Source organism: Pelodiscus sinensis, chromosome 5 (assembly GCF_052426305.1).
Source record: "Pelodiscus sinensis isolate ZL-2025 chromosome 5, ASM5242630v1, whole genome shotgun sequence".
NCBI lineage: Eukaryota > Metazoa > Chordata > Testudines > Trionychidae > Pelodiscus > Pelodiscus sinensis.
In genome coordinates this window covers 43,148,995-43,173,688 of record NC_143056.1, presented here as the reverse complement: position 1 = coordinate 43,173,688, position 24,694 = coordinate 43,148,995, and the positions used below count along the sequence as shown (strand labels likewise).

The 24,694-nt window shown below is 45.3% G+C and overlaps 1 protein-coding gene across 18 annotated transcripts in view; it reads left to right on the top strand.

Moving 5' to 3' along the window:
• Window positions 1-24,694, top strand: part of GPATCH2L (G-patch domain containing 2 like) — a 118,820-nt gene that overhangs the window by 16,396 nt on the left and 77,730 nt on the right. For 8 of the 18 annotated variants that reach the window (XM_089778420.1, XM_089778419.1, XM_089778418.1 and 5 more), the window contains one exon: window positions 19,731-19,828. In XM_089778420.1, the coding sequence (XP_089634546.1) occupies window positions 19,731-19,828 (98 nt within the window). Of the gene's footprint in view, window positions 1-3,490; window positions 3,577-19,730; window positions 19,829-21,780; window positions 21,971-24,694 lie in introns of those variants that run through there. The other 10 variants (XM_089778421.1, XM_089778413.1, XM_089778412.1 and 7 more) reach the window with 4 other exon arrangements.

Here is a 24,694-nt window from a genome sequence, read left to right as displayed (position 1 = left end):
TCATTCTAGATTTAAACCCTTCACTTTCATCCTTTTGGATCATGCTTTTTCCAGTGATCCTGAAAAGGAAGAAAAGCTGTTGGCCTGGTTACAGTTAAATATCAACCAGACAACAGAAGTACTGGGAAGTGATGCAGAGGGAAAATAGTCAGCTCCTGTGCTCTCCATTACTCCTACACAAGTGTGCACTGTCAAGTTTTCTCCAAAAGTGTGTTATGGAGATCACATTCAATGATAACTGGCTCATCTAGCCAAAGCAGGAGAGCCAGGTCTCTGTGATGCTGCCGAGGCAACGGACCTCTTCCTCTGGAGCACCAGTACTGTCTTGTTCCTCACAGCAATGGTGCCTCCTTCTGTTCAGTGGTCAGATAATCAGTTTCTTTCACAGACACTGATGTTGAATTCATCTTGTTTTTGAAATTGGGTTTCAGTCTTGCTGTCTCAGGTGGCTGAGTGAGCGTTCCCTGTCTCTGGGGTGATAGAACTACTTTTGTACCATAGTATTAATGTCACATCTCCCTCTCCAGCCCATTCAAACAGCTCTCTAACATTCAAAGTTCTTAGTGCTCTGAGTGTCAGAGTGAAGATTGACCGCACAGACCCTGAGAGCCATTGGAAATATTTTTCTTATGAACTTAAATAGCTACAAGGGTTGTTGGCATTTCCATCCCATAATAATGTAATGTTGTTTGTCTGATAATAGAATAATGGTCCATTTAAAGGAGGAGCCCTCTGGTAATTGACGGCTCAGAGATTATAGCATCTCTTTAGCTTGTGTCAAGCCTTTTGTTTATAAAAGGTGGCATTGAGTTCTGGATTCCTGAGAGGTGTTTATAACCAGAGTCCTTCCATAGCTGAAAGATTAATAATATCAAATATTATAAACAGGAGCAAGAAAACTTGGTCCTTTGACCTCCTCCTCTGTGCTTTTGAGAGGAGATTTTCAACAACAATGCCTGTTTGATCCACACATGCACTCTAGCTATCCTCTAGGCTATATAGGTTCCTATAGCAGAAATATGCAAAGTTGCTGCATGGGCTTCAGTTCACATCTTCTGAAGACACTATGCTTTAGTGTGTTCTTTCAGGGCAAATATTGTCTTTGGTTCTGCATTTCTGCAAACAGTTCTAGACTGGGTTTCAAAGCTCTCGTTTCTTTCTGTGCGCTGCTAAGGGAGATACCTCAAGTGGAGCCATCATAAGGACAACTCGAAGAAGCGGTTACCTGCCTTGTAAGATAGCAGGTGTTCTTGGAGATGTCCCCTTACTGATACTCCACTACCTACACTTCTTCCTCTCTACTTTGGCACCTTCGTCTCTGAGAGACTTTGTAGTAGAGAAGGAACTGATGGTAGTTTGTTCATTGTAGATCTATGATCTTTAGTATGAGCCATTACAATGATTAAGGCACACACCCAGACCAAAAAGACACTGCTGTTAAAAATCTATTGAAGGCACGTAGACTTGGTCTACACTGCTAATTTTAAAGTGCAGCTGTGGCAGCACTTCAACATTGCAGTGTTGTCATGGCAGCAGCGCTGGGAGCTCAGTTCCCAGCACTAGGAGCCTGTTCATACTGGCACTTTACAGCACTGTAATTTGCTGCGTTTTGGAAGTGGGGGTGTTTTTTTTACATACCGGAATGGAAAAGTTATAGCTTAGTAAACTGTCAGTGTAGACAAGCCCGTACATGCCTACTGTGAACACCCATAGAGGAACACATTTCAAAGAATTCCAATTACTGTATGTGGTAAGTTGCTGTATCCTAAAATAGAGAGGTATCAGAGATGTCTAGTAGGAATGTTAGCATGTAATTGAATAGTTGTGTAATCACATGGGGAAGGGGCCAGCAGCCAGTGTGCTCTTGGCCCCACTCCTGGTGAGCCCCCCTGCCATCCTGCGCAGCTGCCTCTATATCAGAGGCAGCAGTATGGGGGTGGCAGGCAGGAGCCAATCTGCGAGGGGAGCCAATTTAAAAACCAGCTCCCAGCGCAGACCAGTTGCCTACTGCCCTGCACTGCTGCCTCTGATACAGAGGCAGTAGTGCAGGGGGGCAGCAGCCTCTGTCTGCAGGAAGCTCAGGCCTCCCCACAACAGATAGGAGCTGCTGCCGTGGAGCAGCCTCTGTCCGCAGGGAGCTCGGGCTGCACAATGGACAGGGGATGCTGCTGTGAAGTAGCCTCTGTCTGGTAAGCCTAGGCTCACTTCAGATGGAGGCTGCTTCCCAGCAGTGCTGGGGGAAACCAGCAAAACTGGCTCCCCCCAGCACTGGATCCTGGCTGCCTCTGCCCCATTGCCTCTGTAGGAGCAGGTCTGTGGAGCAGGCACACACAGGGAGCTGGCTTGAAAGCTGATACCTCAGACATATTGGCTGTAGTGTGCCTCCCTTTCCCTCTGTGCGTCTCTCTTTCTATCAGAGGCAGCAGCGCGGGGGAAGGGAGGGGAGGGCAGGAGGTGGATCTGGTGCTCTTGGGGAGCCTGCTTAAAACCAACTCCTCATGGGCACTGCCTCCTCTCTTTTGCTGCCTCTGATACACAGGCGAAGGGGGGAAATGCATGAAGTTGACAAGATTAATGGTTAATTGTGTAATGACATCCCTACTATCTAGCATTTTAAAGCACACACAGAAATGGATTCCCTGCCCTGAAGAGCTTCCAGTCAAAGTTGAGAACAAACAGGAGGAGAGGATTTGGTGGTGATGCATGTGAGGTTAATGCAGGCATGTATAGGATAGCTAGCAGGATGAATTCTGTTTACAAGCTGCTCCATCTCATTATGTGGATGATTGACTGTTCAATTCCCACCCCTTCCTTAAAAAGAATAAAAACATTTCTAGGGTTGTGTCCTTGCAGATAAGATGCCCTTTATCGGGTTGATGGCTCCCAGGCTATTCCAGTGTGTGCAGTGTAAATAAGTGTAAAGACCAGAAGGGCAGGATAAATATCCCTACTTCTCTGAAACTGGTTTTAAAAGGATCCCTGATGTGAAGAGACCTTGCTAACTGAGGGAAGGGTCTCTCATCTAGCTGTGAAAGTAACGGGGAGCTCTCTCTTGAGTTTAGCCTTGAAACTGAGCTTTTGGGAGCTTGGCTAGTCTTCTGGTAATGAATCTGCTTCATTGTGCTCAGTGTGAGGAAGGAGTTGTTTTACTTGCAGCTTAACTTGTATTTATGGAAGTGATTTCCATCTTTGGGTCCAAGGGCATGGACACCCTGAGGGAGGTGGACTCTGGACATGGAGAGCAGTAGTTCCATATGGGGCTCCCTGAACATCCTCCTGTTCACCGTGATGCTTGTGTGCTGAGCAAGAGGAGTAACTCCCCAGCAGGGTTGTTGCCTTGAAGGAAGGTAGAGTGGAGGGCTCAGTCATATACCACTTGGCCCTATTATTTGATGGTGTGTTGGAGAGAGTTTCTGAACAATGCATGAGCTGCTGCATCTGGAGACTGTTCCTTAAACACTGCTTAAATAATTTCTCTTGGACTTTCCAGTTCAATCCGTTATCTCCTTTGTACTCTCTGGATGTTCTTGCTGATGCCTCACACCGAAGATGCTTACCAGCACACTGCACTGCCAGGTAATTCCCCTGCTTTGTTCCTATTATGAGAATTGTCTCATTTCTTTTCCTTTAGCACATGTCTGGTACCTTGAGTACTAGTAAACCTGGGAGTTAATGCTCTTAGAAACCTGGGTTCCAGTACTAATAAAGTATACATGTGCAATGAGTTTGTCTCCACTTAGTTGCCAGTGAGTGTACAGAATAATGAGCAATAGGATGCTGGGAACAGAGCATGGTCTGGGTTTGAAATACATACTGGAGCTCTGCCACCCAGTGGCCAGTAATATCAAGCTAGTAGGTTGCTGTAGATCATATGAAGGCATAGATGGTCCTCTTTCAAGCAGGGGTTGGACTAGATGACCTCCTGAGGCCTCTTCCAAACTTAATCTTGCATGACTCTATGAAATGGTTGCCTATTAGAATTGGAGACCAAACTGCAAAGAAAGTGATGAGAGGCTAATCTGCATAACTGAGGAACCCTAAAATCCCTAAGTATCTGAAGTGGGTATCCTGAACCGATAGCAGACTGAGAGAACTTTTTGTGATTGGTGATATCTCTGTGCTTTGGCATTATGGTGAGAGACTTGGGTCAGGAATGATCAATGGGTTGGGCGTGTTTGAGTTGGCATTGTTGGGTTCCAGGAGGAAGGGTCATATGTTATACAAGTGCCTTCTTCTGGCCAATGCTAAATCTGATTGAAATGCTGGCCTCATAGCAGTTGCTGCTGTCAAAGTGTGAAGCACCTTTGCTCCTTTTGTACTGTGTTTGAATGAAGCCTAGCGCGGGAGGGAACTCTGCTATGTCCATAAAGATAGATTTATTCTGAAGGGTCTCTCCATGCTTAAAGTTTCAGTTTCCTTTCACTTGTTAATTAGTAAATAGGGTATGAAAAATATACTGGAGTTGTTCATCTAAATGAAAGGTTGGCATCTTCCCAGCTTAGCCTCTCCTCCCACTGGCATCTGCAGGGAATTCGTGATGTCGCACCATGATGTCATGCATGCAGGTCTGTGATTCCTGCTTAGGACACAGCAGCTGGAGGACCAGAGGCAGGATAAGAGTAAAAAGAATGCAAGAGATTACCAGCCAGCAAACATGCTTCTCACAATGGTTCTTGCGTTTAGATTTGCACGCATTGTAAACCCCATTGTGAATCTTAAAGCTGCATTTCTGCATAGGGCAGTGAGCAGATCTCTTCTGGTGCACTGAGCATATGCTAATGCTATGAGTGGAGCCAGCCATTCCTTGTACTCTCTATAAGACGACACCTGTTTCCTGCTAATAAATCCAGGCAGAGAGAAGCTGTTGGCACCCATGAAAATTTTCCCCTGGTCCCAAAGCTATTGGTTGTGGCTGTGTTGAGCAAAGTTTTTCTGAAGCAGGTGTGATTCTTGGAGTTTCTAATTTCTGTTACATGAATGATTTAGTAACCAATGGATGGGTGTGCATGCATCTTGAGATCCCTTCTTCAGAAATTACTACCCTATTTCAAAGAATAAACCTCACGTTCTGGCCCAACTTTAACCCTGGTAGTTTCTTCTTATCTTCAGTTCCTTCTGCATCTTGAAGCTTATGTTGTATTCTTTACCCCTTCTTCTAATCTGTGGTCATGTGTTGCCATATACTGTTAAGCAATTGGTTTGACCACACTAGAAGTGGCTTCATTTCAAGGGCCTGCAATGAGGATAAGTGGTTCCAGTGTTTAGTGTGAAAAATGCTCAAGATTTCTTTGGTATGAAAGATGCAGTAGAAGTGAAAATGCATTTGCATTTCCATATACCTAGGTAAGACTGAAATCTTTTAGTTGAAGATGCTTTGCTTTACCTAAAGATATGAAAAGGTCAGCCCGCTTTCACAAACTCTATTATAGCAACTTCAGAGGGGTAGCTGAGTTAGTTTTTCCTGTTACGGACTGCTTTAGTTACCAAAGTCTCTCAGTATTCCAGATTTGGAATCAGCTGTTGCTGTTAGTATATGCTTTTGTATGTTTCAAATCTTCCTACAGCGGCTTCATCTATCTACTTGTCCAAGGGTAGTGGGAAAACACAAAGTCAGGGTGGCTAAACCCTGGAAATAAGTTGCCTAGAGAGATTGTGGAATCTTCATCTCTGGAGGAGATATTTAAGAGCAGGTTAGATAGACATCTATCAGAGATGGTCTAGATGGTACTGGGTCCTGCCGTGCGGGCAGGGGACTGGACTCAGTGACCTCTCAAGGTCCCTTCCAGTTCTAGTGTTCTATGATTCTAAGGTGTAGGAAGAAAGCGATGTCTGCTTAGACATTAGCCTGTCCTAGACGTTATGTAGAAATGTACTAGATGCCCACATGCAGTATGGCGCTCACTGTGTGAAGTACTACTGCTTCCCTCTGCTCGATTTCTTGAATTATTTGCTATTGCTGACTGCCTGGCTGGAAAGTTTTTGGAAATGTATCTGTTAGAAACACAGTTATCAAGTGGTGTTTGTTCTCTTTTTCCTCAAGGAAATGTTTTTTTTTGGGGGGGGGGGTTTCTCCCCCCTCTCTGGTGGTTTTTGGTGCAGTTTGTCTGGCAGTGCAGTGAGTGTTTTGGTGCCCAGTGCTATGTTTTAAACAGTGCTTCTGGTCAGAATGCTGAGTGCAGATCTATTGGCATATAAGAAGGGCTGTTTAGTGTCAAGGAGAAGGTACTTGTGGAGGGTTCCTTGGGAAGATGCAGTTGAAAGGCTGTATAAATTGTACCACGCAAGACTTCCTTTCTTGCTTTCTGTCTGTGATGAGGAGAGATTTTGTTCAAAGTGTCTGGGCAGCACTGGGAATTTCACACCCATCATTAAAAGCAGTTTTGTGTGTGTGCGATGACTCTGTTATCATTAGTGGTATAATTTTATTTTGCAAAGCAAGGAGAGTTTTCTGCTTTCTTGCAGCTCTCCCCAGGGGTAGCTGGTGTATTAATTTGCTGTATTGCCTCCTGGCTGTTCCCAGGCTGTTTTTCCTCTTCATCATGGAATTTTTAATGGCCCTGCTCCCTCTTGGGAGGTGTGCAAGGAAGAGTACCTCAGGGATCACTTCCCTTTTTTCACATGCCTATAATTACTCTCCTTTAAGAGCACAAAAGCGTTTGCTAATCATGCCTTGTCTGTTAAGGTTTCCACTTGACAGTGCAGACTTATACAGACAAGTGTACAGAGACATGGACAGCCAAGTATTGTTCTCCCCATTCTCTTCCCTTCACCTGTTCCACTACCACCCATTTTTCTCTGCTGCACCTTGACACTATGCATAGTGGTAGCAGTGAGCAGCTATTTGGGTACTGTAAATGGGCTAGGTTTGTAGATACTCAGAATCATTGATTAGACCTTAATATGCTCCATGGCTCCATCATTGGGAAGGTGCTTTATGTAGGTTTTTTCCCCCTTTTTTTCTTTTGGCCTGATTGGTCTGTTAAGCATGATCTTTCCTAGAGGGAGTCTATGAATTTCAGAGCAGACTTGAACCTCTGTTTCACCTTCCTTCTGGGTCTTGGAGTCTGAGTGATAGGTCTGAATGATAGGTGGAGGGAAGACAGATTGCCTCCATTGCCATTTGTTCCCTGGTCATCCTCCAAAATGTGGTTGGGGGTGGAAACTCATGTATTGTACTTTCTGGAGGTCAGAAGAAGGGGGACAGTCTGTATCCAGAGACACATGGCATTTAGATTATGGGAGTGGGGTGGAAGGAGCCAGGAATATAAATTAGGAAGAGCTCTGAGTTGTGTTCCTGAATCCTTATTGGGAAGAGGAAACAAGACAGAGATCCCCTCTTCTTTCTACTTTGGAATCTTTATTCAAGACACTGAAAGGACAGCAGTTCACTTGTGTGCCATCACACAGTTTTCAGTGTTTACCACATCTGTACACATCCTTTCTTGGTGACTGTGCTACTACTGCATGAAGTCTGATGAGTAGTGTAAATGACCCATGAGGTTTACATGATTTCAGAAGTTAACAATTTTACGGTGATTCTGGAACCTAAAAAAGTATGCTCCTTTTGGACTCCCGGGCATTGGGATGGCAGAAGAGAGGATGCTGCTGTGCAGAGGAAATGTGTGCTCTATGACGGGATAGCAAGGGACCTTTGCATGCATAGGAGCTGTGTGTGCTGATTGGATGAGCATCTTGTAGTGATTTACACATGTATGATGTGCAGATCAGACTTTGATGCCCAGCTGGTTGTTTCATTTCAAAGAGGAGGAAGAACTCTGCTCTCACGATTAATTTTGACCTTTGAAGCCACCATAAACAGCCTCAGGTTTTACCTCAGGGCTTAGAAAAAGAACCTTTTATTTGGCCTGTTTGCTGGTGATGCAGCATCACAACAGCAGCTGCTGGACTGTGTGCTACTTTAGTACCAATAGCCTTGTTAGAAGGCTGGCTCTGTTGAACATTTACTTTAACATGAGGCTATAGTGGCCTTTGTTTGGAAGACATGAGATTTACAACCACTCTTAATGCTCACTTGTAACTTTCACTAACATGATACAAGTGCCTTGCACCTAAGGATAGTGTTAGATTAAGGTTGGCATGGCACTGTGGGGTTTTAGTGAAAGGCTCATACCTTGTGGGTTGTTTTCACTAAGCTTCCAACAAAGTCCTAGATTGGGAAACATAACAAAGAGCTGAGGTTCTTTTGTATGCCAGTGGGAATGCTTCGCAGCAGCTATTCCTCTGAAAAGCTCTTCTTATTAAATTATACTATAGTTTTAATCCAAGTGTGCCAATCTGGCATGGAGAATTCTCTGGAAAGCTTGTGATGACATCTCGTTTTCTGCAGTTGTGATGATTCTGAGCCAGTGTCTTGGAAAATTAGATGTCAGTTTACAATTTGGGCTTCATTTTAGTGCCTGAGTTGTTTCAGTGGACTAAGTGAAATGAACATAGTGTTTCTCAGTCTAATTCCTTGTAGACAGTTGCCCACATCACATAAATGACCATTCCAGTTTGTGCTGAATTGACTCCTTCCCAAGAGAAGTGAAGAACTGAACTCCCCTCTTTATCCTACTGATGATTCTTCCAGTTCATGCTTGCTATGTCTTGATAGAGTGAAGAGGAGGAGGAGCTTATGCTGTGCTGTGCTGATCTTGAGATAAAATAGAGGATTTCAGATCCCTGGTTGTCAATCACATTTATTTAAATAGTAAAGTCTAAACCAAAAATGTATCTCTCTGGCTAAGTTTGCACCGGTGCAGAAGTAGGGCTCTACCAATTTTATGGCCATGAAAAATGCATCATGAACCATGAAATAAGCCCTTCCCTGTGAAATATGGTGTCTCCTTGTTCCTAGGAATGGCCCATCAAAGGGGCCTTCTGAGCTCTGACTGGGAAGTGGAGGGACAGGACTTGTCCCTCCCCTGAAAACTGCTCTGTCAGAGGGAACAAAGGACTAGACAGACCCACCTCCAGGTGCCTCCCCCTGCTGCAGGACACTATCTGGGACTGAGAAGCATCCTGAGGTTTCTACAGCTGAGTGTGGGATTAGAGGGTGAGGCGCTTTCTGCAGCCATGCAGAGAAAAAGCAGTATTGCCTCTCTCAAGCTGGTCAGGACTAGCAATGAGGAGCCCCTCGCTGAGGTGCTCCCAGCAGAACAGCGGTGATCAGACCCATTTCTACCTCTTCGAACCTTCTGCAGTTGATCCCTTCAGAGTCCAGCTGTCTAGAGGCAGCATGGAAGTGAAAGTGGCAATCCTATAACCAACCCACGATAGGTTTGCAACCTCCCCCCCCAATCTCTTTTTGGGTCAGGACCCAATAGTTAAAATACCATGAAATTTCAGGTTTGAACAGCTGAAAATGTGAAGTTTACCAATTTTCAAATCCTATGATGGTGAAATTGGCCAGAATGGACCATGAATTTGATAGGGTTCTATACAAAAGGAAGCCATAATCAAAACTCTTCTGGCTCATGGTAGGGAAAACAGCAAAACCCAATCTGCTGTCCATCAAAGATTTGTCCCTTTCTTCAGGTATAGCTCTATACAGAGTTGCACTCCCTGGTTTAATATGTTAAGAACAAGGATGGGAGAGAATCCAGATGCTCATGAGAACTCCCATCTTGTGGTTATCACTGTTTGTGGATAACTATAGATTCTTCTTTGGAGTGCTTGCATATGTCCATTCCACATTAGGTGTGTGTTGGAAATTTTCCCCTAGGCAGTAGAGGCTTCAGCAGCTTCTATAGAAGTGCCGACGTGGCACCTTATAAGAGCATTACCTTGACCCTCAGCTCAGGGAAGGGTTAGGGCTGGGGGTGAACTAAGAGCTGCATTGGGCAGCTCATCTCCCTATTTGGGAGTCTGGCCTCAACTTATGCTGAGCAATGCAGCCTGTTCTATTCCTTGGCTGGAAGCCCGGATGTAGAAGTGGGCCTCTGTCAACTTCAGGTGCTGTCAACCCCCAATGCTCTCCAGGCTGTGCAAGAGGTCCTGAAGTTCTCTGTGCTGCCCACTCTGGCACTGGCAGTATCCAGACCTCAGGGTAAGCCCACCTTGTGGCCCTTTCACCTGCTCTTGCCCTAGCATGTCCACTCACCATTGTAGGGAATGTCCTAATACAGTTCTCCCTCTAGAAGCCAGCACACCTTGGACATAGGGAGAAACTCAGAGCAGAGCCTAGGGATGTTAGGTAGCATGTAATTGAAGAGTTGTGTAATTGCACCAAATTTTAACGTTTACACAACTATTGGATAGTCCTAGGGGCAAGGGAGCTAGCTTCAGCAAGCCTACTGCACAAAAAGCCGAAGGGCTATAGATGGCACACAACCCACCAGCCACCACCATCTGCCCAATGAGACTCAACCATCTCCAAGCAAGGAGCTAAGAAGTTGAGGGTACTCCTGAGGATGACATACCAGATTATTCCTTGGATCCAGTTTTTTGGCGACAGCCTTTCACATTTCCTTCTAGCATGGTCTGCAAAAACTTCAGACCTCTAGGTCCTCGATATAGTAGTGCATGACTGCACCATCCAGTTTATTTCTATTCCCTCTACCTGCCTTTCTTAAGAGTCTCAAAAGAATCTCCTCACACAAGAGGTTCAGAGGCCTCTGAAGCTGGGGGCAGTGGAAGAGGTTTTGCCTTCATATTGCAACAAAGGTGTCTATTAGGGATTTAAGAATTTAACCAGTTAAAGTATCAACTTATTTGTTAATCTTACCGGTTAAACTCCTAGTGGCTGCTGGGAATGTTTAACCATGTAACTGATTGATTTTCAGTCAGTTCCCAGTTAGTATTTTTACATCCCTAGTTTCTATTCCTGGTAATTTTTTATTTTTTTTATACCAAAGGCTAAAGCTGGTCTACATCTTGTCCTAGACCTACGAGACAGCAACAAGTACCTACAGAAACTACTGTTTTGCATTTTCCTCCTGAGTCTCTTATTTTCCCTTCCCTGGATCCAGGAGACTGGCATGCCATTCTTGACCTTTCTGTCTTACCTCCATGTGGTAATCTTCCCAGGGCATGGATGCTTTCTTTGTTTTACAGTAGATTTGTCCCACTGCCAATTTGCAGTCTTCCCATTTTGCCTGGCTATGCATGGTGGTAATTGCGACTTACCTCAGGTTCTAGAGTATCCAGTTTTACCTGTATTTCGATGACTGGCTAGTGAAAGGTAGATCCAAAGCACAGATCCAATGCAACGTTAAGGTCCTGCAAGCCATGTGTTGATGCTTGGGGTTATTGATTAATATCAACACAAAGTTCATGTTCAAAGGATAGAATTAATCGGAATGGTGCTCATGTTGAGTTGTGCAAGGTTTAGACAGTCTGCGGCTCCATCTGGCCTTCCTACCAAAAGTGGTGTCGTCTTTTCATGTGAATGAGGATATATTCCTGCCTGTGTTCTGTCCTAAGAGGCACAAGGTGGTGGAGGAGAGCTGTTTGTGCACCCAGGACGTCCAGAAGGCCTTGGACTTTTACTTGGAGTTTACCAAGACTTCCCACAAATGAATCCATCTCTTCATCACCGTGACTGATAGGATTAAGTGCCTTCCGGTGTCATCAGAGAGAACCTTCAAATGGATCACCTCTTGCATATGGACCTGCTATGAGTTAGGAAAGGCCTGCTACCACTGATTGTCAGGACCCATCCAACCAATGCTCAGGCATCATCAATGACCTTCCTGGTCCATGTACCAGTCCAGGACATTTCTAGAGCTGCGATGTGATCGTTGGTCTGTGTATTGACATCTTACTGCACCATCACTCAGTAGGCTAGGGAAGATGCTGGGTTCGGCAGAGCTGTGCTACAGTCTGCACAGCTGTGAATTCCCACCTGCCTGCACTGGTACTGCTTGGAGTCATCTAATGTTGAATAGACATGAACAATCATTCAGCGAAGAAAAGACAGTTGCCTGTTCTGTAACTGGTGTTTTTCAAGAAGTGTTGCTCATGTCCATTCCACAATCCGCCCTCCTTCCCCGTTGTTGGGAGTTTCTTGCAAGAAAGAATTGAGGGTGGCAGGAGCGGGCAGCATCCCTTGCCCCTCACCATGCGAACACCACTTCAGAGAACTCCAAAGCTGCTCCCCTACAGATACTGGTGAAGGAAAAATGTCTAGCATATGGCAAGCACACCCGGCTAAAGTGGAATGGACGCGAGCATCGCGCCTCAAACACCAGTTTCAGAACAGGTAACTACCCTTTTTTCACACAGAAATATATTGTTACTATACCAGGCAGCCTTCTCCAAAACACTGTGTGTGTGTGTGTGTGTGTGTGTGTGTGTGTGTGTGTGTATATATATATATATATATATATATATATATATAATATGTATGTATGTATGTATGTGTGTATATATATATATATATATATATATATATATATATATATATATATATAGAGGGAGAGAATTTTAACATTAAAATTCTAGGCCTAGCTGCTCTCCCTGAACAGCTCCTGACAACTTGCCTCCCCCCCCCTTCTCTGAGCTGCTTTGTGACTGGTTAGTGTCCTTTTGATCTTTGAGTTTCAGCCTTGGCAGGTCAACTATGTAACTCATGGTTATGGCCTCAGTTTGGGAGAAGACTGGGCGGACCCATACAGTGTACCAGAGTCCCAGTCTTCCTACAGGGGTGAGCCACACAGCTTTTCCACTGCTAATGGGGAGCAGGTTTAAAACTAATAAAAGAAAGTTCTTCTTCACACAGCGTGTAGTCAACCTGTGGAACTCCTTGCCAGAGGAGGCTGTGAAGGCTAGGACTATAATAGAGTTTAAAGAGAAGCTAGATAATTTCATGGAGGTTAGGTCCATAAAAGGCTATTAGCCAGGGGATAAAATGGTGTCCTTGGCCTCTGTCTGTCAGAGGCTGGAGAGGGATGGCAGGAGACAAATCACTTGATCATTGTCTTGGGTCCACCCTCTCTGGGGCACCTGGTGCTGGCCACTGTCGGTAGACAGGATGCTGGGCTAGATGGACCTTTGGTCTGACCCAGTATGGCCGTTCTTATGTTCTTATGTTCCACCTCCTTAGATTGGACCTCTGGGCATTTGGCACTGCTGTGTCATACACTGTGAACTTGATTCAGTGAGTGCCACTGAGACCGACGCGGAGAGATTTTTACTTTCTTAAGGAGCCGGGCACTTGTGCAAGCATCTGCAGTCATTCAGCCAGTATTGTTACACAGTCAGGCTTATTACTCAACTGGAACATAGTGTAGCAAATCCTTGATTATCATAGAGAAATGAAGGTTAAAGCATGGTTGGTTCTCGGTAGCCAAAGCCAGCCAAGCTTTAGTGAACCCCATTGTTCAAGCTCTCTTTGGCTCTCCAGCAGATTCCCTAGTTTGTGTCTTAATTGCTTTCCTGCAGCCCACACTGAACTTTCGCCTCTTATCCCCCAACTCTAGTCCTTGGTTTTCCAGCTGGGGAAATGCTATTCAGCCTCCCTGCTAAGAGGCAGGGCTTGGTGGTTGGCTTAAAGAGGTATGGTGGTTGGCTTAAAAGTTTCAACACCTCAGATTTGCCCTTGTCTTCATGGATTCTCCACTGATCGAGAGCTGGCCTCTGCCAGTCTGATTCCAATTACCTGCTTAGTTCCACACAGCTAGGCACTATTCATACTTGAGCCTGAGAATAAGCAGACATCTCCTCCCTCTCACACTACATAACAATGCAGTATATAGAGAAAACTGAGACATATACGTGGGCTCCATATAAACATTGCAAAAAATTCCTACTTCATCAGAGCCTATAAGTAGGATCTTTACAGTTAATGGCTCACCTCTTGCTGTTTGTCAGGAGGTGACTTATCTGTGCCAGTTGATTGGTCTTCCTGTTTGGTTTTTGATATGCATCCAGCTTCCAATAAACCATCATAGCTACCCTGTACCTCTCCTTATAATAACCAATCATGACATATATGGTGTTTGTAGGGTAATACACAGCACTGCCACATTCTTGATAAGATGTACTCTTCATGCTTGGAGGCTGTTATCCTAATGCACTTAACAGGGCCCATCTGTCCTCCCACCCCTGTATGCAGATTTACAGTGCCTGAAAGTGCACTGAGCACTTGAAATTGACACTTTTACCACCAGGTCAATCAAAGTTAGTGAGCAATCAGTGGGCTTTTGATTAACTAACTGGAGTGTGGGTGATCAATAAGGGATAAATTTGAATGAAATAGATATTATGGGGTGATTTATGACCACTGAGTAGAAGCAACAGGGCTGCTGGATGCAGCGTAGTTGGTACTTGCATCTGAATAGGAAACTGTTCCTCCTCGTTTTCAGAACAGTAAAGAATTCTGAAACTTTAATAATGGACCATATTTAACATTCTGTTTTTGTAATTGTAATGAGAGGTGGTTGTGCTTTGAGCATGGAGCTCCTGAATTCTGATCCTAGCTATAGCTTCCTTCAGTGGCATTTCATTTCACATCTTTGCCATAAAGGGAAAGATAATGCCTATCTTCTTCCAAGGAGTGTGGTGGGAATTGACTGGTTGATATCTGTATAGTTAGAAAGTTGAGAAGTGCTGAAGAAGAGCTAGTTGTTTTATTTTATATGGTCATTTATACAGTCATCTTGTAATCTAGTCCTGCCTTAAGAAAGGTGCAAAATAAAATTCTTAGGCTACAGTTATTTGCAGGGTTTAACAAACTGCAGCGAAAACCACTCTCCAGCCCTGCACTGCACATGCGTGAGACCCACACTGCGCATGTGCGAACCACTGGTGAACAGGGTAACTGGCTGAAATATACTCGGCATGGGTAAATAGATAAGCGGATTTGTCAAGCCCTGGTTATTTATTTTGAACACTGAGAGCTGTTTAGGTTCAAGTGTTCAGAAACCGATCACAGGCCCCACCTATGCTTTACAAAAATTGGCTTATGAATAAGAATGTAAATAACTTGAAGGAGCTTTTGAGAGAATACCTCATGTAACATATCAGTGTTAGGGTATGTCTACACTACCACTAGTTCGAACTAGGGTGGTTAATGTAGGCAACCGGAGTTGCAAATGAAGCCCGGGATTTGAATTTCCCGGGCTTCATTTGCATATTGCCGGGCGCCGCCATTTTTAAATGTCCGCTAGTTCGGACTCCGTGCCCGCGGCTACACGCGGCACGAACTAGGTAGTTCGGATTAGGCTTCCTATTCTGAACTACGGTACACCTCGTTCCACGAGGAGTAACGGTAGTTCGGAATAGGAAGCCTAATCCGAACTACCTAGTTCGTGCCGCGTGTAGCCACGGGCACGGAGTCCGAACTAGCGGACATTTAAAAATGGCGGTGCCCGGCAATATGCAAATGAAGCCCGGGAAATTCAAATCCCGGGCTTCATTTGCAACTCCGGTTGCCTACATTAACCACCCTAGTTCGAACTAGTGGTAGTGTAGACATACCCTTAATGATTACAGTCTGCTGGGTGTGTATATCCTATTTTTGTATGTGAAGTTAGACATATGAAGTGTAGATCTATTTATAGTTCAGATATGCTAATGAGAGCCATTACTGATGCTTGGGAAACTTAACGGCTCAAATCAACAACCTATGAATACTCTTGTTTGTCCTGTAAGCCCAAACCGTGGTTGGCCCTAGAAAGCTGTGTATCCAGGCCACCTGATACTAAAACATATTTTGGATCTGGCACTTTTCCACTCAAAGGGAGAAAAGTTTGAATTGAGCACAAAGAATTCCCAGCTTGGGCAAAAGGGATAGAGGAAGAAGGAAAACAATAGAGTCTGTTGCCAAATGCCAGGAAACTACTCCCCCACTTGCCACCCAAGATGCCTGCTGAAAACATCTAAGATTGAACAGGGGGAAGGATCAGGTCCAAACTAGGAGGTTGCTTAGCTTGCAAAAGATGTTTAAAGCAACTGTGTAGGGTAAGAACTTGCATGTAACAAGTTTCTTAGTATTTTAAAATTAGTCGGCATTTTTGTTTATTTAAATTAGTAACTTACTTAGATCTGATTGTTTTCACTTCCAGCCACTTAAAGCATACTTCTTGCACTTCATAAAAACTCTCTTGTTTGTTATCAAGTCCAGTGTAAATGATTGTTGGGGGGGGCGAGGGGAGAGCGAGAGCAACCACTGTTCCTATCTCTCATTCAGTGATAGAGGGCAAGCCTTCTAAGCATTCTCTGTGTAAAACTTTTACACGGGGTCAGATGGATTTATTTGGGGGTTTGGTCTCTTTTGGAGGTTGGTTTCCTGGGTGCTGAGCCCTCCTAGAGCTGAACTGGTTTAGTGTCTGTGTTGCTCTGCAGGTTACCCCAACTCTGTGCCTTGCCTGAGGGAGACCAGAGCTTCTGGCTACACAGGTGGATGGGAGCCCCACAGGGTAGGAAGACAGGTGCTAGTGGCATGATCAGTATACCAGGGGGTAACCAGAAGGGGACTTCGGTTCTCTAACCTTTCACAAAACCTATGCTACAGTTGTCAAATTTTGTATTCCATTATCGTGAATGTGTGGGCAAATCAGGTATTTTGAGTGAGAAGTCACATATTCAGCTGATTCACAAATACCCCGTTTGCATGAGTGCACATACTAAATTGTGTGAGCTTTTTTTAAATCTGTCCCATAGGCCCAGATTTTCAGTAGGCTTCTGTTTCTTTCACAAAGTCATGGAAATACTTGAGCTTGATCTGCACACAAAAAACTGAGGGCATTAGAAAATTTGGGCTTTCATGGAAGCTGACTTCCAGGCTTTAAAATAAAATCATTCTACTGGTAGAATAGTGGTAGAAATGTAGCCGTGTTCTTATTATCTCTGCCGTGACTGTTCTCATGTTGTACATAATGACCCTGGCAGCTTTTAAGCTTTAATTGATGGCACAGAATGTACAATTTTGGTCTGTTGTGCATTGTTGGTCATCAGAGTTCATGAATTTGAGACTTCTGCCTAGCTAGAGCTAAGAATGCTTCCACAGTTAGTAGAATATCCTGTTTAGCCTCGTTCTTAGGGCTTCCTACTCTGCTGTGCTGATGCAGTTCAGGGTTGAATTGCAGCATCCAGTCTTGGATTCCTATGAACTCAGATTCCAAACTCTGTGAACACATTATGAGCAAACACATTTCTACATGAACAAACACTCAGTTGGAAATATGAAAGCACGAAACTCATTTCCCTGATGACCTACAAGAAACTGGAGCCCATGACCCTAAGGATGAAAAGCATAGTTATTAAAACACTAGAAAAATAATTATAGAAATACCAGCTGTAAAAGTATGAGAATCTGAAATGAAATGGAAGATTTCCTTTTATCTTCGGTACTTACATGGCCCTCAGTACACTAGCAGTGGAAAACACCTCATAATTATATTTGTGCAATAGAAAAGTGCAGCTATTCCTGTTTTACAGACAGAGAACAGAAGCAGAGAGACTTAGCCTGTCTACACTACCCCGCAGTTTGGATCATGGGGGCATGGAAAGCAGTGCCCACGAGATGGCGTGTAGTGAAGGCTGCCTCCCCAAATCTTGTGCCACTGCAGGGGGAAAGATTACCCAATTAAACTCAGGTCCAGAGGGAATGGTCAACTTGAAGTCCCTGGAAAAATCTCCCCCCAGGGTAGTCCCGAGGATGAAGTAGCTCTTGCTCCCAGCCATAGAGTTTTTGCAGTCTGAGCCACAGTGAACAGGCTTTGGGGGGGAAGAAGTGGAGTGAGGATGCGTCACAGGGAAGGGGCAGAACAGGGCATGGCCAAGGGCAGAATGGGGGTGGGGCTGCAGGGAGGGATGGGGTCAGGTAAAGTGAGGGTGGAGCCAAAGGTGGAACAGAGCAAGATTGCAGAGGAAGGGGTGGAATGGGGAAAGGCTCTGGGTTTGGAGCTCTCATCCCCCTTCCCAGCCTCTGCATGACTCTAAGGTCTCAGCGTCTGCCTTCCCCACCTCTTTTGGGTCCTTGGGAGAGCTGGGACGTGTCCTTGAATGAAAGAGGCAAGAAGCTTGAATGAAAGAGGCAAGAAGCAAGGGGAAGCTTTGTTCACTGCCCAGGAGTGCTGTGTTGCAACTCCTCCATGTGCCCCTCTGTGGCTGCAAACTAAAAAATTGCTAGTTAACATTAACATGGTCCTCTACATCTGTGGCACTCAACCTTTTTGGGCTCAGGACTCATTTGTAAATGTTTATGGCCTGTTGCAACCCAGTAAATAGTCAGGAAGTGGAGGCCCTGGGGTAGCTTTTGTCAGGTCCTTCTGGGGTCCTGCCCTGCGTTCACTCCCACAGCAGCTCCTGTACAGTAGAGCTGGCTGGGCTTGGCTCTCTGTTCTGGGCATTGCTACCTCTGGGATTGCAGGCCTGCTCAGGCACTGCCTCCCTAACTGGACCAAATTTGCGGGAGTGGAGTTGTGACCTGGCTCATGATGAGGTTGCAGTGCCACATACTCAGATTTGGCCTAGCCAGATTCCTGTCCCATGATGGCTGTGCCAAACCTGCGTGGTGCTGTGAGCCCAGCCAGTGCTGTGGAACAGCAGGCACGGGAGCTGCTATGTGACCCTTCGAAACGTTCTGGTGTCACAATTTTGGGTGTCAAGCAACAGGCTGAGAAACCCTGTTCTATATTAATGCCAACGAGGAACGTTTTAGTTTAAGTTTACATTCGCAGCACTCAATTGGGGCAATAACAGTGCAGCACTTTGCTGTGCACTGCTATTTACACCTCTGTAGTCTCAACCCAGGGGCAGTATCGACAAGCCCAAAGTAAGATAGGAATCCTGTGGCAAAGGGGGAACTTGAACTCAATTTTACTAAGTTATTCTTCTCTGTTCATTGTGGATTATTAAACATTCTATGTTAAACAGAATATATTTTCTGTATTAAACTTCATGATATTTCTTATGAGCGGAGGTCAGTGTCCATGGGAGGATTAGATGACAGTACTCTGTTCAGGCTTCATCCACAATTCCAGTTCCACTATGATCCGTAATAAAGATAGTATTTTTCTAAAATGATAGTTAAATTGATGTATAAGAAAACATTATCATTAGACTTCAGAGTTAACAAAAGCTCATGTGGGAAGTTCGGGCTTTTAAAGTGTTTCAGTCTATTCATTAGCTCAGTAAGGCTGTATTACAAAATGTTGTATGTACTAGCATATACCAAGCTCTGATGTTTTCAGCACAATTGCATAACAGTTTTGAAAACACAGGAGCCTGATTTACATAAGCAGTAATATATTTGTGCCAGAAAACAGGTAAAAATTTTGTAGTCTAGGCACATCCTATGATAACGTTCCAAATGCGATATGAGTGCAGAGCTATTTTCACAACCATAGAGGCAAGAAAACTTGCCTTGCTTTTTAATGAAAGTTTACAATCTCTAGAAGGTGATAGGGCCCCATAGAAATACTGATATTGCATCCACTAAGTACCTAATCGCTCCCATCCCTGCCCGTGTACTGATTTTATTAGCTATTTCGGAGCTTTAAAGAGCCTATATTTTTGGGAATATCAATCTGCTTGCTTCAGCTCAGGTCTGGGATCTAGTGTCTGAGCTTTAGGACAAAACAAAGTTTTGGTCATAGGCTGTGGTTGCAGTAGGGGATATGAATGAGTTGCTACTTTTTCTGGAGGTTGTCCCATTAACCAGGCAGCAAGCAGATTAGGGAAGCTGGCCAGGAGGTGTTGAAAGTTTAGTGATCAGTGTCTCTTCCCAAGAAGGTGATGTTCGGACAATCTTTTTAATATTTCAATTTCCTCATCCCTTACAGACAGACAAACGTACACCTGGGACCGCCATGCTCAAGGGATATCAAGAGGAAACGAAAGCCAACAGCAGCTGCAGCCTCTCTTTCCAGCCCTGCTTCAGGTAATTTGATTTAACCCTAGCACTCCTGCCTGTGCAGCATTATTTGTCATGGGAGGACATTCCAGCATAGACAAAACACTGGGACCAAGACTTTCAAAAGTGGTTAGTGATATTGGGTGCTTCGTTTTTTGGATCCCCAACTTCTTTGATGCCTAAAAGGACCTTGATCTTTTTCAGGAAGTCTGAAGCATTCACCTGCTGAAAACCATGCCTTTTTAAGGTATTTTAAGTTGGCACCCAAAAATCACTAGTTATTTCAAAATCTTGGTGTGCAGGATTTCCTAAACTGGAGAGTGGGGGAAGACATTCTGAAAATAGCACAATACTTGCAGGAATATTGTGAATTAAAGTTAAACGAAACACCATTACAAAGGTGATAGTGAACTGTGGCTGTAAATGGCTTTCACAGCAACTAAAAGGGTGGCCTAATGAATAAATATATGAAGGTGCACCCATGGCGAGTTAGTATCATTGACACTGCAAAGTCAATGTTCTGTACTGCTGCTGCACAAGCCATTATTTCCACAGTTCTACAATTAAGTTATGTAACCCCATAGCAATGAGGAGGCAAGCTCCTGTACTTCCCAAATCTCTTTCACAATGTTTTGGTTCCTTCTATCAAGGAGGTCTCCGGACCCTTTGCTGCAAGAGCCTAGTTCTCACTATGGTTGATGGCTCATCTTTCAGTATCCACACTGGTAATGCTGGCTCCGCCTGGAGCCATTTACCACCTCCTAGGGGTAATGGCCCCTTTCCCCTTCTTGCTCCAGGAATGTAACATCTAGAATTCTGGGTTTTTTCCCCCCTAAGTGGATGATACCTCAGAAGTGGCTGGTTTTTTTTTTTTTTTTTTTTAGGGTTTTGAAAGTGACTCAGGTGTGAAATAAGTCTAAGGATTAGAGAGGCTTTTAGGAGGCAGGGAGATACCTGCCTAGAGTGAGTTTACTCTTGGAAATTTTTAAATCCCAACATTGCGATTGCTGTGTGACCCGTGTTCCTCCTGAGAGCTTGAGACAAAATTTGATGTCAGGAACCAGCAGCAAGAAAGTGGGTGGCCAAGAAAAAAAAAATGATCACATCCAGTAAACAGTGGGGAAGACCAGAGGAACTGCCAATGGATGGGTAGAATCTTGTTGGTACCTTTTCTGGGAGCTTGTGGGAAATTAAGAATAGTGGAGCTAGAAGGAAATCATGCAGTCAGTATGTTCAGATTATATGTCTTTTCAATATGCATCCAGAGGGATTTCTATATTGGTTTCAAAGGGACAAAAAGTGTGTCCCTGGTAAACAACTGAAGTGTGTCAAGTTTGCTTCTTCCTGGCAAAAGTCTGTTTGCTGGTGGTATTAGATTTTAGCAGGTCTATTTGTGGCCTTGCATATTATACCAGGATAATCAGATTCATAGCATGGAAAGTGTTGTAGAAATGTATCTAATAGCTAATTCTGATAATTCTTCAGGTATATAGAGTTCTTGATGGGAATTCTTGTCCTATCATAATACTTTATCCTTTTGCTGATTTCCAGGGTTCTTCCTGTTCAAAATGTGACTTTTGTCATTTATTACCGCTCTGTTTCTATAGACTGATCTTCCATTTCTGTGGTTGCTTTTGTCAAGATAAATTCCAACACCTTTAAACAACTTTACCCAGCCTTGTGTTTATAAGATGACAGAGACAATTGCAGACTCTCTTGTGTACTTTTGTTTGTTATTAAAATGTCAAATTAACCAGGGTTTTCCCATCCTTGGGTTATCTTGACAACATCAGTTTTTCTCAATTGCAGAGTTCACTTTGAGAAATCCTATTCCTGCAATGAAAGATAATGTTCTGGGGTGAGTTAGAATTCAGGTCCTAAATGAGGGAAGGGATCAGGCACATGTACGTAGTGCCAGATTTCTCCTTTAAATAGCTCCTTGGCTGAGTCCCACTGCTCTTGTCTCACTTGTTGACCAGGTCCTGCTTCATTGAGTTCTTTTTTTGCAACCTGAGTGCCCCGTGGAGGTGAAGGACACAGCCTGAGCTGGCTCCATCAGTCAGCAGAACAAATGGGCTTGCTCTGCCTAACATCGGGCTATCTTGGATTCCACCTCTTTTATAGAGATGAGTGATGAAGAGGGGATTGTTCCGCTTTGCAGCTGTATTAATACACATCAGGGGCCAGCTCCTGGCACTAAATCACGCTTCTGCATACATCTGTTATCAGACTCCTCACCAGCGTGATGAACAAGACTGCAGATAGAGGCTTCCTCGTGTCATTCTTTATAGGATTTTCCTAAAAGAATAAATAGCTCAAATCTCTGCCAACACTCTGTGCTGTCATTGTGATGAATTTAGCTTCTTTCTTAAACATGCAGCTACAAATCTTCTCCAGTCGCACCCTCCCCTACCCACACAAAGTTTTAAGTTGAATTTGACTGAATTCAGCAGATGTGTTAAAGGCCATGTGAAATGCACATAGTCACTCTAATCCAGTGTCAGGAATGAAAGGAGAGACCATTTATTTGGTAACCTAACAGGCTAGCTAAGTTAATTACCCCTTCTCTCCACATGCCCTTGCTCCCTAATAAATAGAGTCTGGTAACGCTTGTTCTGTCAGAAAGACCTATATTCAAAGGCATGGCTAGATGTACGCAATAAGCTAAGGGGAGCTTCCAAATCTATATCACATTGTCAGAGCAAAACATTTCCAGTAATAGCACTGCTGCCACAGGCCAACTGGATTAGTGACTGCTGTTAAACTAGTTGTCACTGGAGAAAGAGATTGGGTATTTTCCCCAGAACTCTTGAGAACTAACAGGAAGGAATTCAGACAGGAGACTTCATTGCCCCAGGAAGTGACTTTTGTCTTAGAAATATGTTGGGCAGTTCTTTTTACTTTCTTGCCCAGAAAGGCTGAAACTAAAAGCCAGGGCTTTCCAGCTAGAATTCTATCATGGTATAAACCACAAATTCTAACTAGAAGCAGGTGAGTGAGGAGATGCATGCAGTGTATCAGACTGGATGTCCCAGATTAGTCTTCTGTAGCTTGGCTAAATGAAAAAGAAATGTGAACAATCCTCTTCTGTTGTGAGAATATTTATTTACATGTTGGCTGTGTACTTTGTGTTGTATAAAACACAGAAGCAAAAACTGTAACTGCCCTTAGATACTAACAAATGAAATCATGGGTCATTTAGCTTATTCCTGTAAATAATTATTCATGCTGTCAAGTTCTGTTAATGGGGACTGATTGACTAAGGAGATGGAGGTTGGAAATGGTATATGTAGCATTTTACCTCTAAATTACTAGCTACAATCCAGTCCAGACATTAGGTAATTGTTGAGCTTAGGTATGGAAACTTTGACCTGTTCCAATCTGGTCTTACTTGCAGAAATATTTGGTTTAGGAGATTGCAGATGGGTTCAAGTCTGTTGTGTCTTGCCACATCTGCGTAGCTCAGTGGGTCTCAAACTGCAGTCCGCAGACCACTAATGGTCTGTGGCCACCTTACAGGTGGTCCATGGCTCGTGCTCAGCCCCCTTCTTCCCCTGACAGCAGAGAGCCCACTCTCCATCTAGGGCTGTTAAACATCAGTTAATTCAATAGTCAATTAACCTCATGAATTTTTATCGGTTAGTCGACCGTTCTGTAGTCCCTGGGGGTGAGGCTGGCAGCCGGTACACTTCATCACCACTGTCAAGGCGCCCCCTGGTGTATCAGAGGCAGCGGCGTGGGGTGCCAGGCGGGAGCTGGTCCATGAGAGGAGCCAGTTTAAAAACCAGCTCTCCTCGCATACTGACTTCCTGTCACCACACACTGCTGCACAGCATGGGGTGGCAGGATCCCCTGTCTGAGGGGGTGGGACAGGGCTGAACTCCCAGATCTCACACAAGCCAGAACTGAGCCGGGCTGCTGACCATCCTGCTAAAAAATTTACTGGCAAAGGGGGGAATGCTTGTAGTCTATAGCATTAACCTATAAGCTTTTGTTTATTGGTTAATTGACTACACCCATGGTCCCCAATGCGGTGCCCGCGGGGGAATTTCTCTGCGCCCGCCAAGTGCTCAGGGCTGGCCTGGCCCCGGGCACGTGGCGCATGCATGGTGCCGGAGCCGGCCCCGGGCGCGCGGCGCTTGGGAGAGGAGGGGGAGGGGAGAGAGCGCCGGCCCCGGGCGCGCGGCGCTGGGGAGAGAGCGCCGGCCCCGGGCGCGCGGCGCTGGGGAGAGAGCGCCGGCCCCGGGCGCGCGCCGGCCCCGGGCGCGCGGCGCTGGGGAGAGAGCGCCGGCCCCGGGCGCGCGGCGCTTGGGGAGAGAGCGCCGGCCCCGGGCGCGCGGCGCTTGGGGAGAGAGCGCCGGCCCCGGGCGCGCGGCGCTTGGGGAGAGAGCGCCGGCCCCGGGCGCGCGGCGCTTGAGGGGAGAGCGCCGGCCCCGGAATGCAGCTATGGGGGGGGGCCCCGGGCCCCGCCCCCCGCCCCCCTCCCGGGCGCCCGGCGGGCGAACGGCCACGCCCCCTGGTGCCCAGCAACCCCAAATGGTTGGGGACCACTGGACTACACTATTACATTACTAGCTCCAGCCTCGTGGCCGCCGCAAAACTGAAACAGCAGCTCTGGCTTCCCACTCGGAGAGTGCGGGGTGAGTGGGTGGGGGTGTGTGAGAGAGATATCTAATCTATGAATGAAAGCCCCGACCTTCCCTGCCAGACCTATTTGGCAGAGCGAGACAGAACAATCATCTCCACGTGCTGCCATTCTTCTCACCCGTCCACCCCCAGCCACTGGGGGAACGGCAGCACAGTGACACGCTGTCTGGAGGCTTTCCCCACTGCTCCCATTGGCTGAAGTTGCAGCCAGTGAGAGCAGCAGGAGGCCACAACAGGGATGCGAAG